The 14,673-nt window shown below is 43.8% G+C and overlaps 1 protein-coding gene across 4 annotated transcripts in view; it reads right to left on the minus strand.

Moving 5' to 3' along the window:
- The window catches only part of plxnb3 (plexin B3), an 89,672-nt gene that overhangs the window by 17,231 nt on the left and 57,768 nt on the right, over positions 1-14,673 (minus strand). For all 4 annotated transcript variants that reach the window (XM_077223912.1, XM_077223911.1, XM_077223909.1 and 1 more), the window contains 9 exons: positions 14,410-14,569; positions 13,681-13,789; positions 6,727-6,835; positions 5,600-5,725; positions 5,254-5,370; positions 4,937-5,027; positions 3,921-4,087; positions 788-939; positions 420-686 (listed from right to left, as the gene is read on the minus strand). In XM_077223912.1, coding sequence (XP_077080027.1) covers positions 420-686; positions 788-939; positions 3,921-4,087; positions 4,937-5,027; positions 5,254-5,370; positions 5,600-5,725; positions 6,727-6,835; positions 13,681-13,789; positions 14,410-14,569 — 1,298 coding nt within the window. The remainder of the gene's footprint in view (positions 1-419; positions 687-787; positions 940-3,920; positions 4,088-4,936; positions 5,028-5,253; positions 5,371-5,599; positions 5,726-6,726; positions 6,836-13,680; positions 13,790-14,409; positions 14,570-14,673) is intronic.

Genomic DNA, 14,673 nt, shown 5'->3' on the forward strand with positions numbered 1-14,673 from the left:
GGAGAAGCGGGTCTGATCCTGGTATCAAACAGTGATGCTTCAACATTATGTTCTTTCTAAAAACAAATATACTTGAGCATTCTGTCCTTTTTAGGGTTACATCTTGTGACACCATGTCCTTTTTTTGGTTCGTTTACATGTCTTTGGTCCGTGTTGCGTTCATATTTAAGTCGAACTGCACCAGAGTTTGTTTAGAAGCGGACCGAGGCTCATCTTTTCAGTGTCTCAATCCGCTTGTTTGGTGCGCACCAAGGATCGGATAGCAGCGTTCACACTTATTCAAAAGGTTCGGATAGCAGAGTTCACGCTTATTCAAATGAACCGTGCTAACAGAGCAATAAATGCAACTTGCAGAATCCTTTCAGTTAATTACATTTGCATTTTCCGTCAATAAACAGATGAAAAATATTGGCACTCACATGCGACAAGGCTTTGAGCCCAAGAACGCCTGCAGGCCAGTGATTTGGTCACTCTTTTGTTCTGTTCGTTGTCCCGTCAGAAGCTGCGACCCGTGCACAGTTAGTGTCGTGCCCCCAGCCAAGGGCCCTTTTTTGGGCACAATCATGCTCAGCTGTGGGTCCTGATATGAGAATGTCTGCTTGGACTCTCCTTTCTCTGAACCTCTGACGGTGATGATGACCGGTCCGGCTGTGACATTTGCACTGGCCTGGAGCTCACACACAATGCTGAAAAACAAAAAAACAGAATAATGCACATATGTTTTTTGACGGCAATTTCTCATTTTATTTGATGCACTAAAACAGTCATTTTAAGAGAGGCGTTGTACCTGGTGGAAATGCGATAGGCCTCAGGCAGAGGTCTACAGCTGACCCCTGCCACCGTCACTCCTGCCTGGACGTCCTGGAAGTTCTGGCCTAGGTTTGATCCCTGGATCGTCAGCAGTATGCCGCCCTCCAGTGGACCGGTCAGTGGCTCCACCTGTACACAGATATAAAGTCAATAATTACAAAGAGTAGTGGACCGTGAAGACCGCAAATAGCGAAGATGGCGAATGAAAGACAGGGAAGAACATACACAAGAGTATATACAAGCCAGAGTTGGTTGTTAGTCACCAGCAGCACAGCAGCTCCAGACAAACAATGACATTTAAAACTGTCCTGTTACTATAGCAAATATTACAAAAACAGCATAACCAATGTTATTCATGTATGGAGCAGAAACAAAGCAACCTCTGTGCCCACTGTCTAACCTCTCTCCAGCGCTGGAAAGCTTTTCTAAAATTAACCTAAAGCTCTTGACTGATCATAGCCCTTCTTTTTCCAGTAATATTCCTCTGACCTTTTCTCTTTTGTTATGTCTGTTATGGCAATTCATTTTACTTTATGTAATGTATGTGCTTGCATAACAACAGACAATAGTTTAGTGGAAAATTACTGTGTCCAAATGTGAGCTGAAGATGTCTTTGTAACAAAAGGTGTTACATGTTTACTCGACATCCTGCCATTTCTTAAAAACAGTCCCTCTTTCCCCTGGGTCAAGACGATAAGACAATAAAATATCCTTATATGATCTAGTTCTTCTTTCTGAATTAACACAACAGGAAAATAACAGAGTGATGTGTGAGTGATGTATAAAAAGGCGGGGTTGCCCTTCGCAGCAGAAAACTCTGAGGTTTGTATGTGAATGGCCTTCTTGCAAGAATAAAGTACTTCAAAGACAAATGGGTTTGATTTTCATTGCAGTCTCACCACTAAATAGATCATTTCTGCTACATGTCTCTTAGCCATCTCTCTTTCTACAGTCTTTCTTCAGTTCAAATCTTCCTCTTGCTCACTCTCTCTCCTCCCCCATTATGAGTGGAGACACCCCCTAATGTTGATTGGCTACAATTGTGTTGTGGTGCTCAGGCTGATCCACTTTCAACAGAGTTTCTCAGAAATTGCTTACTGCACCTTTAACCTGTTAAGTGTCACCCCCCCTTTTTTTGAATAGACATGAAAATGCACATTCCAAACTTAAATGGTATAGGATAAGAATCCTTTGGAATATAGACATAAAATTGGTCTTGTTTTAAAGAAGACATTTGGCAGATTTTTGTAGAAGTGAAATAAATTAAGAAAGTGAAACAGAAAAAAAGTTACAGAAGTTTGAGTTTCTGAAAATGTACGATTAAAAAAATTAATTATTCATATTTTATATAAAATATATATTTTCAAAACCTGGACAACTCTTAAACTGCAAAAAAATCAAAGCCAAAAATCTGAACAAGTTGTGTTTCAAATTTTAGGTTGATATCTCAAGAAATGAGCTTTCAGTAAGATTTTGTTTGGGCGCAGTACCAAACTTTTTCACTAGGTCACAACCAGACTCCATTACTGCCCATATAAGGGCGCCTCCATTTCCATATGTGGTTTGAGTGATCTGAACCATCATTTTCACAATTTTCATACAATTTATAAAGTAGACATCCTATTCAGAAGTAGTATTGGAAGTTTGGCAGATTTTGATATGAATTAAACCTTGAATAAACACATAAAAGAACACATATGTGCGTTATAGCTCGCGGCCACATCACAAATGGTGAATCTATTAATTTTTCTTTATATTTAAAACATTTTCAGACCTTTTTTTCTAAAATAATTGAATGCTTGCCATCTTTTGAACTCTTGGCATGAAAACAAACTGGTTTCTACCCTTCTTTCATGATTTATCATGTTCATTGCAATTTCAAAATAAAGGTCTGAACACGCCTAGGAGTATGAAAATATTCTTGTTGCAAATTAATAAATTACGGCTCCTCTGTAATTTGTTTTGAGAATCAGTAACCAAATATGGAAACTAGAGATTGTAAGCTTTCAAATGATATATAGTTTGTCAAGATTAGTTTAGGTTTAGTATAGGTTATTACTGTTTTAAATATGTAATGGATTTGGGCCCACCGGTGGGCCCATGACACTTAAGAGGTTTTAAATGTCTTTTTTATAAATTCAATTTGAACGTAAAAAACACAAAGAGTGTCCTGTAATTAGAGACCAAAATTAACACCCACCAAGGGTCGCATGTGACTAATAATTGGTTTGCAAAAAATCAGTACAATGATAATTATTTAGGAACTGGTGAAATAATAATAGGTTGGACTGACAGTGCAACTAACAATTGTTTGATCCTTGCAGTGTTTTAATCTTTCTATGTGAGCCAAAATTTGGTTTGATTCTCTACGCCAGGAATATTAGATCCAGTCTTTTAACCAGATCCCGTCAGAAGATATCAGTTTTGTCTGAAACCCAAAACAAGTTAACACTGTATTTTGTATTAACATCAGCCTGAGATGTTGACAGAGGAAAGAGTAGAAAGCAGGAGACAAAGCAATGATAAAAATGAGCAGGGTTTCTGAATAATCTCAGTGGTTTATGTTTAAATGCTCAGTTGGACTTCGTCTGACCAGCACAAATCCAACAATTGTTGTTATATCAAACTGCTTCACATTATTCCATAAAACCTTTAAATGGAGACAATTTACTCTTACTCTTAAAAACAAATATTACATTAAACCCCAAAATCTTAAGAATAACCAACAATAACAAGCAAAATAATTAATATATAAAATGTATATATAAAAAATATAATATATAAAAAAAAATTATAAATATACTGTATAAATATATATATATGGCTTTTGCCTTCACATTGACATTCATGCATTCAGGAGATGCTTTTAACCAAAAGGTATATGTTTTAACAATTCATGCATTCCCTATAAAATCAAGCCCATGACTTGCGAAAGCTGATAGACTGACAGGTTTATGATTATGCAAATAACAAAATTAGCTGTGCTGTTTGCTGCAATGAATAAATATAAATTCCAATGAATTGGCAACAAGATACATCAACAAACTATGGTTGATAAAATATTTCTCAATTTACCCACATAATTTATTTTGGACCATGCATACATCTACCTCAGTAATAAGAGGGGGAGGACAGGTGTCCATGGGTCCACTGGTGCAGGATTGGTTATACACACAGCCAGGAGTTTCATCGGAACACCACACACATCCATAATTGGTCGCAACCGCACGGCACTGGCTGCAGTCGGACTGCCCCACTGAGCAGTCGTACAGCTGCACTGTTACACAGTCACACACACTATCACTGTGAGCTCACAATCAACAGATACAAAACTCTTACTAGCTGCATCAATGACTCAATTGTTGTTCTTGTCCTATTTAAACACAGTGGAATCTTGTCAAAGGACAGAGTCTTCTAGCATGTACATAGATGATCCATCTCTGATAAAAGCCTAGATAATTAATGACAATAATTTTTACAAATTTATATACATATGTATACTATATACAATATATTAATAATTATTTTATATATTATTCATATATGTATATATATAAAAGATTAGATAATGTATTTATATATAAAAGATTAATAAATATATGTGTATATATAAAAGATTAATATAGTGTGTGTGTGTGTGTGTGTGTGTGTGTGTGTGTGTGTGTGTGTGTGTGTGTGTGTGTGTGTGTGTGTATACTGACTGTGTGTATGTATGTGAATGAATATATATATTAATTCACATACATACACACAGTCAGTATACACACACACACACACACACACACACACACACACACACACACACACACACACACACACACACACACACACACACACACACACATATATATATATATATTAAAATAATATATTATATATTCCATACATTGTATTATAAAATAGAATCATAAAATTAGTATAAATAAGTATATTCTAAACATTATATTTTTTTAAAAGTTTTTATTTATAAATAACATTTTTACAATTTCTGTTTATAATTTTTATGCATTTAAGTTATGCAAATTAAGTACATTGTTTAGAAACAAGAGAGTTAATTTGATCATTTTTGAGGATGTTCAGTGGACCTACACTGACTGAAACATGCAGAAATGATCATGGTACTCACAGCGGAGATGTGGTGCTGAATCTATACGCTGCGTCCCCCGTTGCAGGTATACAGGAGCAGAATATTCAAACTGTTTTCCTGAGTACCCAAACTACACACAGACACACAAAATCAAAGTATAATCAGCCAGGTGCATGCAGACAAATTATGTGTGGCACCATAAACAAATCCATGTTTAAATTGCTGGGGGGGGTTTCTGGCTGGTGTCATAAATTACAGCTATTATCACTGCAGACGTCACACACAGTCTATATTAACTGCAGCGGGTGTGGTGTGATCCGATGCTGTGTTGAATAAATGTGCGCTATTAATATCACCTGATGAGCGGCACACTTGAACACATGCGTCCCCGTCTCTTTGCTGCGGTCCAACGTGGCCCGCAAACTCAGCTCCTGGCCTTCAATGACCAGCACGCACACGTAATCTTCCTCATCCTGTTCAGAATATCACACGGTATGTCACACAATCAAACGCTAATCACGAGCCGTCTCTAAACCCCCCTTCCTCATTCCAGATGCATTATCATAAATGAGTTCACCCAGACCCTCCTGAACACCCGGGAATAATCGCCTTTTAAAATGCACAGCCATGAAACGTCAAGGCCAATATATTGGCTCAGGCACAATGGATGGGGTGAAATGATAAATGGCAGATGAGCATCACCTCAAAAATGTCCAGGTTTTTGCCCTGTAGAGAGAGCTCAGTGTCAAAGCCAACAGGAACCAGAGGGGAACTCTGCAGGGCCCAGACGCAGGGGCAAGAGTCAGGCCCGCGGGGCGTTGACTGCTCCTGTGCATACACACACAAAATAAGTGTTTCACTGAGGGCAAAGGTTAGCTGCACCTACTTCTTTGAAAGTGACATGAGGGTTGGTTAGATTTCAGTTTAATGCAAATGATCAGCGGAAGGTGCAATTTGATTGGATGGACCAAATTTACACATGACTGCATGATTTCTGCCACAGCGTTTTAGACAAACATGATCATTTTGAAAACAATAATCTTGCAAATTAGTCACCAAAGATAAATACCATGTGCCTCTTCTGTTTTGTGATCTTTCAAAATAATTTTTAAGTTACCACGTTTAAAAAAAAAAAGTAATAATGATAATATTAATAATATAACAACAACATTCAGCAATATTATTTATTTGATTGCACTGACACTATTAGATGAGAACTGAGCTGGATTATGACCTCACTGTTTTCTGCAGAGCTGCTTCATTGAATTTAACTCATTTCATAATTGATGACCTTTATACAGTTCTTGTGTGGCATATGGTGACTGATTTACCACAGCTTTACAGTTACTATTTTGTAAGGGACTACATTCATTATTGTTAATGTGTGTATATATATATATATATATATATATATATATATATATATATATATATATATATATACGATACAGAATGATGACCATATTTATATACCATTGTATTTACATGTTAATCCAAGTCAAAGGAATACCATGGTTTTACCAAGGTATATGTGGGATGGATGGATGGATGGATGGATGGATGGATGGATGGATGGATGGACACTGTACTTCAAGGTATTTAAAGAAAACCATGACAGCGTGTCCCAGAAAAACATGGTACTTTTTAGAAATGTTTTGGATATATTCCGGTTTCAGCAAAAGCATTATTGATGTACATTACTCCAAGCATAATAATAATAATTATTATTATTTATTTTGACCTTTGACCAAAAAGATCACTTCTCATATCATGACAGGTCGTGACCCCGTGGACTGTCTGTAAGTGGTTATGAAATGGTAAACACTTACTCTGCTGTTATAGATGACGTGCTGAGGGGGGCAGTTCTTATCATGAGTGCAGCGCTCATCCTTGACACACCAGTGACACGGCCACATACTGCTAACACACGCCATGCACCTGCAGCAGATCAAATATGATACGATGAATGGGTCATCAGAGGACAGCCAGTATGTGAGCTCATATAATATTCATATTAAATTATAGTACATTTATAATGCAAGTCAAAGTTTTTTGCACTTATTTTCATAGTCATATTTTATATTTGTACTAATTTTCCACACCCTCTTGCCAAGACCCATTTAGAATTAAGTCCATTAAGTCATGAAAACATCAACATTTTGCATAAAATTAAGGACAACAAATGACTCGAAAAAAAATGCTTTTCATTTAAATTAGCATAAAATTAAAGACAGCATAACAAATATTATCATGATGTATAAGTACTTTTAAAATATAAATGCCATTTTTTTAAATAATGAGAATGATGTTTTTTTTTTGCATTATAGTCATGAAAATTAACTTGCTTAATTGCCAAGAAAAAGTCATTTGAATTTAGCTTCTTTTTTTTTTTAAGCAAAACATAATTACTTTTTTTTTATTACAGGTTGTGGTTGATTCACATAAACAGGTAGTTTTTGCTAGATCAGCTTAAAGACGTTTATGATGGGCTTTCATCACTCAATCTCATTTAGTAGGACATATCAAATCACTAAATGTTAAAAAGGTATTGATATATAAACATTTCAATGAGCTTGTGAGTGTGATGTCATTGTAGCGCAAAATTTTTTCAGATTAGTTTCTGTAAAAGTGGAGTGTTGTATACAAGCATGTCTACATAGTTCTCTTACGAGAGTATCTCTCGTACTGTGTAATATCTTACGCTATGGGGAAAACCTCTTTTCCACGAGATATTGAAGCCAAAAATTATCCTTAATTTTTAATCAATGTAAAACGCTTTGCGACAGCATGCAGACATAGGCAAGGCAGCTTGCGTGCCTATTGGCGGACCTGTGGCAAAAGCAGCAGCCTATCGACACAGGCCCTGCGAGACATGACACCCAATGGGGCACTTTGCGCCCATATACGTCACGTCCCGCCAGAATAGGCGTGGCCTTGGCCTATAAATACAGATCGATAGGCTGATACAAGCTGATTTTCATCTCTTCAGCGAAGCATCTGCATTGCTGGATCCGGACTGAGAAGCCGCGCCGTCTGAGGAAAAGCATACAGCGGGACGAGCCTTGAGTCTGAAGTGTCTGGCATCACCGCCTTTAGCCACCATACCTGCTACGCTTTCCGGCGTCATATCCTTTCCATTCAAGTGCGTGTGTGTGTTCGCCGCTGCGACACACACTTTTTTCACTGTTTCTCTCCCTCCTGAAAGAGCTGCGTCTTTCTCAAGATGCATAGGTCCTGCGGCTCGTGTGGAGCCACACTCAGTGAAGAGGATCGCCATGTCATCTGCGTTACCTGCCTGGATGAGGATCATGCGGCTCTCGCTCTCGTCGACGGCGGATACCATCACTGTGAGCTACTGCCTATGGTGACTCTGAGGACTTGCCTGGCATCTTTCTCAGAGCCTGCACTTCAACCCGCTGCAGCACCGCGCCGTAAAAAGCGCCTTGCACAGCGCGGCCCCGAGCCTTCTCCTGCCCGCCAAAGCTCGCCGGTACGCCCGCCAGCTTCGCCGGCATCGATCGAGTCCCTCACCGACGGACAGCGGCCGCCGTCCGCCGCCACTTCCGCCATCGAGGTTGACGAAACAGCCGAGGTCTGCTCTATCCTGGCATCAGACAGTGAGGATTGGGCGAGCTCTGTGGACCTCCCTTCTGCTATCCGCGAGCCTGCTGGGAAACGGGCCGGCATCGAGTCAGAGCTGATGCGTCTGCTCTCTCAAGCCGTCGGCAACCTCGGCCTCGACTGGGAGGCGCCCGCGCGCAACCGACTGGACGGATGCTTCCTCAAAAAGGACCACGCGCCGTCACAATCCAGACCCGCCCCTTTTCTTCCTGAACTTCACGAATAAGTCGCGAGGTCCTGGAACGCCCCCCTCTCGGCCAGGGTGCGTACCTCTGCTGCATTCTCCACTCTGGACGGTGCGAAAGACAGAGGATACCTTTCTCTTCCCCCAGTGGAAGCAGCGGTAGCTTCCCATCTCTGCCCGCCCTCTGCTGGACGGCAAGCTCAGATAATGCTAAAGCCTGCCGAGTGACGTCATCCATAGACGGTCGCGCATACACCGCCGCCGGGCAAGCCGCGTCAGCACTAAACACAATGGCCATCCTGCAGATCTTCCAGGCCAACCTTCTCCGAAAAATGGACGAGGAAGGCACTGAATCGATCAGCGTTGCGGATTTACGGAGCACTACAGACCTGGCTCCACGCGCTACGAAATCAGCTGCACAGGCCATTGGGCGGAACATGGCCTCTCTCACCGTGGCTGAGAGACATCTGTGGTTGACGTTGTCTGAAATGACTGAAGCGGAGCGTGCTGTATTTCTCAACGCGGCCAACTGTTTCTTCAACTGGCCTTTTCGGATCTGCCGTCAAAGATTTCGCGGACAGATTCCAAGAGGTTCAAAAGACATCGCAGGCTATGAAGCACTTCCTCCCGAAGCGCTCTAGTTCCGCAACAGGTCGTTCTAAACATCCGCCTGCCCGGAGCTCCCAGCCGCAGCCTGCACCACCCGCCGCCGCCGCGTCTCAACACCGCCAGGCCCGAGAACAGAGACCGCGCTCTCGCTCTACCGGACGCCGCCCCCCTCAGCGCGGGCCCCGGCCGAGGATCGAAATCGAGCCCGAGGTCTCAAAGCCTTCCTAGCCTCTCTAGGAAAGCGACGGTGTTCAAATCCCGCTGCGGCCGGGTTTTCACCAAAACATTTCGCTCGTCCAGTTCCATGCAATGTGACTGTTCCAGTGTATTTAGCAGTAAACAAGCCGGTTCATTTGCCCGCTTGCCTGCGCACAAAAGCCGTTTTTACGGCTACCCAGATAAATCCAATAAAGAGTGTATTTTCTGGTGTTCTGGCCACGGCCGATGGTGTTATGAGTGTTGTAAGAATGCCCACGTCCCAGTGCCCATTCCCACACGCAGACACAGCCCGCCACAGCGCAGGGCTAGCTCAAATAAAATCGACTCAGGTCGATTGTCCAAACAATGTAGTGAATGTGTCCACAACACAGTGCCCACAAACTCTACACAATGCGTGTCCCTCGGTTTCTGTAAAAACGAAACTGACACACATTCAGTCAGCACAAGCCGACGGTGTTATAAGTGCAGTGAATGTGCCGGCTGTCCCGCGCCCACATTCCCTCACAGACACGCTCATCCCCACGGGGTTTGTCCCGCTCGCTTTCTCTCCACAACCGGTCATAGAGAATTCGAGCGCGACCAGGCTTCCCGCCGTGATCGGCGCGCCTCCCGCCTCGCACGTTGTAAATACAGGTCGAGGTCGAAACCTCGGTGAATAACGAAGTATCATCTACTTTGAGCCGAAATAGTGAAACTGCTGAGAAAAGGGGCCATAGAACCTTTATCTCAGGCTCAGAGCGAAGGGGGGCTATACAGCAGATATTTTCTGGTACCGAAGAAAGACGGGGGTCTCCGACCCATTCTAGATCTGCGACAGCTGAACAGAGTGCTTATGAAGCGCCAGTTCAGAATGCTGACAACCAGGAAAATCCTCGCGCGAGTGCTCCAAGGAGACTGGTTTATGTAAATAGATCTGAAGGTCGCCTATTTCCAAATACAAATAGCGTCACGTCACAAGCGATTCTTGAGATTCGCCTTCGAGGGCCAGGCTTATCAATACACAGTCCTACCGTTCGGCCTGTCCTTGGCACCCCGTACATTTACGAAGTGCATGGACGCGGCTCTCGCACCCCTGAGACTTCGGGGCATGCAAGTGTTGAACTACTTGGACGATTGGCTGATTCTAGCTCGATCACATTCAGAGCTCATAGAACACAGGACCAAATTGCTCGAGCATCTCGAGAATCTGGGTTTCACAGTCAATTGGGCGAAAAGTTTGCTGTTTCCCAGCCAGAAAATCTATTTTCTGGGAACAGTGCTGGACTCGCTGTTTATGACAGCACGTCTATCGCCAGAGCGAGAACTGGACATTCAGCGCGCCGCGAAATCCTTCCGCCGCGGCTCTATAGTCCCGCTCAAAAGGTTTCAGAAGATGCTGGGCCTTATGGCTTCGGCATCGTCAGTGCTCCAGCTGGGCTTGCTTCGCATGCACCCACTGCAGTTATGGCTGAAAGTGCGAGTTCCACCCCGGGCATGGACCTCTGGTCTGTTTCGCCTCAGGGTCGACATGAAATGCCCCGGATAAAAGGCCGCTATGTCTTAGTCCGGTCGGACAACATGTCAGTGGTGGCATACATAAAATCACCAGGGTGGCGTCAGGTCCCGAAACCATTACAGGCTGAAGGAACGCCTCCTGGTCTGGGCTCAGCACAACCTGCTTTCACTGAAAGCAGCGCATGTGCCTGGTCACCTGAATCTGGGACCAGACCGTGTGTCCAGAAACAATGTCCCAGCAGGGGAGTGGTCGCTGCACCCGCAGACGATCCAACTGCTGTGGGACACATTCGGCAGAGCGCAGGTGGACCTGTTCGGGTCCCAAGAAAACGCTCACTCTCCGAACTTTTTCTCCAAGAGCAGGGTATGCGCTGGCCCACGTATGGCCCCGCTGCCCCCTCTATGCTTTTCCCCCCATCTCGCTTCTGCCTCAGGTGCTAGAACGGATCAGGGAAAACGGATGCCCAGTGCTTCTCGTGGCTCCGCTCTGGACAAACCAGAACTGGTTCCCAGTCTTGATGCGGCTCACCAGCACTGCCCCGTGGCCGATACCGGTGAGGAGAGACCTCCTCTCTCAGGCAAAGGGCTCGATTTGGCATCCTCACCTGGATTTATGGTCCCTACATGGATGGGCCATCAACGGGTACCCGCTAACCTCCCAGAGGAAGTGTTAAATACAATCACGCAGGCTAGAGCCCCGTCTACTAGACGGCTCTATTCCTCGAAGTGGTCAGTATTCTCTGCCTGGTGTCAAGCTCAGGGCTTTTCACCCGCAGACTGCGGGGTTACGGAAGTGCTCTCCTTCCTTCAGGAGCTGCTGGATAAGGGCAGGACCCCATCCACGCTCAAAGTGTACGTGGCGGCCATAGCGGCTGTTGCAAAACCGACGTCTGGCCAGTCACTGGGGAAAAACGACCTGGTCGTGCGATTCCTAAGGGAAGCTCGGAGGCTGAATCCTCCCAGACCCCCCTCAGTCCCTGTTTGGGACCTTTCTACGGTTTTGGAAGCCATGAAAGGTGCCCCATTCGAGCCAATCCATTTGTCAGACATGAAACATCTGTCTCTCAAAACGGTATTCCTTATGGCTCTCGCTTCAGTGAAGCATGTAGGGGACTTGCAAGCGCTTTCAGTAAGCGCTTCATGCATGGAGTTTAGGCCTAATGACTCGAAAGTCATACTCAAACCAAGGCACGGGTACGTGCCCAAATCTCTCAACACACCGTTCAGGGCCCAGGTTATATCCCTGTGCGCCCTCCCAGCTCGTGATGAGGAGGAGGATGCGAGCCTCCTCTGCCCTGTCAGGGCACTGAGAGCTTATGTGTCCCGCTCGTCGGTCTTCAGACAGACAGAGCAGCTCTTGGTTTTGTTTGGCGGACGCTCCAAGGGACTCTCCGCATCAAAACAGAGCCTATCCAGATGGATAGTTGATGCCATAGTGCTGGCTTACAATTCTAAGGGCCTGCAGTGTCCTTTGGGTGTCAGAGCGCACTCAACGAGAGGTATGGCCTCGTCATGGGCGTGGTCTAGCGGGATCTCCTTGCAAGATATCTGTATGGCGGCAGGCTGGGCCTCGCCGTCTACATTTATAACGTTTTATAACCTAGAGGTTCCCGCCTTACAGGCTAAGCTGCTGTCGGTCTAGAATTCAGTATTATCTGTCCCGCTGCGCCGGCGCAGAATACTTTGAATATTTCGCGCAAGAGTCATTGCTTATGCACACTGATCGAGAGAACAGCTCCATCGGTGCTGAATAACCCGTACTGTTACCCAGTTCAGGCTGAAAAAGTTCACCCTGTCTGTGTGGAACACTGTTAACATTCCTAGCTCCTGTAGGATGCTATTTCATGGGGAATGATGCTTGCAGCCTCTCTTCCCCGACTCTCTGTGAGTCTATGGTGATTATGCACTATATGGGCCCCGGGCTACTGTCCTTGGGACTTTAGTGTCGGATCCCAGTACGCACGGCGTGTTGCATTGTGTTCCCCATAGCGTAAGACATTACGCAGTACGAGAGATACTCTCGTAAGAGAACGTACTCGGTTACTAACGTAACCTCGGTTCTCTCTAGAGAGGGAACGAGTACTGCGTATCTTGCCGTGCATACTACAGCTTGGTTCGCTTCAGCGATGAAAACCAGTTTGTATCAGCCTATCGATCTGTATTTATAGGCCAAGGCCACGTCTATTCTGGCGGGACGTGACGTATTTGGGCACGAAGTGCCCCATTGGGTGTCATGTCTCGCAGGACCTCTGTCGATAGGCTGGTGCTTTTGCCACATTCATGTGCCACATTGGTCATGTGCCACATTGGTCATTCATGTGCCACATTGGTCAGCCAATAGGCACGCAAGCTGCCTTGCCTATGTCTGCATGCTGTCGCAAAGCCTTTTACATTATTTAAAAATTAAGGATAATTTTTGGCTTCAATATCTCGTGGAAAAGAGGTTTTCCCCATACCGTAAGATATTACGCAGAACTCGTTCCCTCTCTAGAGAGAACCGAGGTTACGTTAGTAACCGAGTACGTTCATCCAATTACATAAAAAGAAAATGCTGTTTTTAATGATACTTGTATTTAAATTCTTCCACGATGTGTAATGCATGTATGGGTTTATTTACAAGTAGGCCAGAGCATGAACTTTGTGTACATGTCCTTACGGTGAAGTAGCGTTGAGGCGTCCGACTGCTTTACAGTCATAAAAGGTGATATTTGTGTGCGAGATGGTCACGTTTCCAAACTTCAGTGCCATTCGAACAGATACGTGATCTACAAATAAAAAGATTCATGTAAAATATCAGCCATGCAAATTACATAATAACCAGTAATAATTCAAAGTTCCTGTTTTTTTACCTAGAATTTTCAGCTTGAAATGCGAGTAAGTGATATTCAATACTTAACATGGATTTAACCATCCCTGTACAGTAAATACTGTTGATCTACTGTATACTCTAGAGAGGCACACAATGCATTGGTCGGGATCTCAGAACTGTTTGCCTAAAAGCTTTAGTACAGAGTCCTGGCAGATTGACATTTTCTAGTAGCACAAAAGATAAGCTAAAACCCTACGTCAAAATAATCCCTGTAACCCAGATTCAACGTCAGTAAAATCAACAGGAGTATCTTTAAATTTCTGCAAATCGTTGCATATTTACAACATGCAAGCAAACATATTCTAAGAAGAGAGTTATCTCTGAATGTGTTAGTGCACTTAGATAAAAATCACAATAGCTAGTTTCAGATTACCAAGAATAATAAAAAATGTGTTGTGCATGTAACAGAAGCACACTCTCTTGAAAAGAAATGGTTTGGGTTTCATTCCCTCAGCTCAACAGTTGGTTGCTGGGATAAAACTGTCTTGGCAATGTGATCGCGTCAACGTGGCTCACCGTTGCCTGGTGGACTCGGGGGGAGCTGCTCTGGTGCTGGTGATTGACATGTGATTCTGTTCTCCATGACAACCGCAGGCTGAGCAGCCAAACTCCCAAAAGCGCAAGATAGAGACTCATCCTTTGACAAGACTGGCAACTGTAGAACTGTGAAAGAGACCTTGAAAGCACAGAAGAAAAAAATAGATCAGATATCTAATGGCCATTTTAAGAGTGTGCAAGGCCATGCTTGCTCTTAAGAATACTAATAGGAGATATTGTCAA

The sequence above is a fragment of the Siphateles boraxobius genome, unplaced genomic scaffold, assembly GCF_051911475.1.
Source record: "Siphateles boraxobius isolate OS27281-9 unplaced genomic scaffold, OSU_SipBor_1 9, whole genome shotgun sequence".
NCBI lineage: Eukaryota > Metazoa > Chordata > Actinopteri > Cypriniformes > Leuciscidae > Siphateles > Siphateles boraxobius.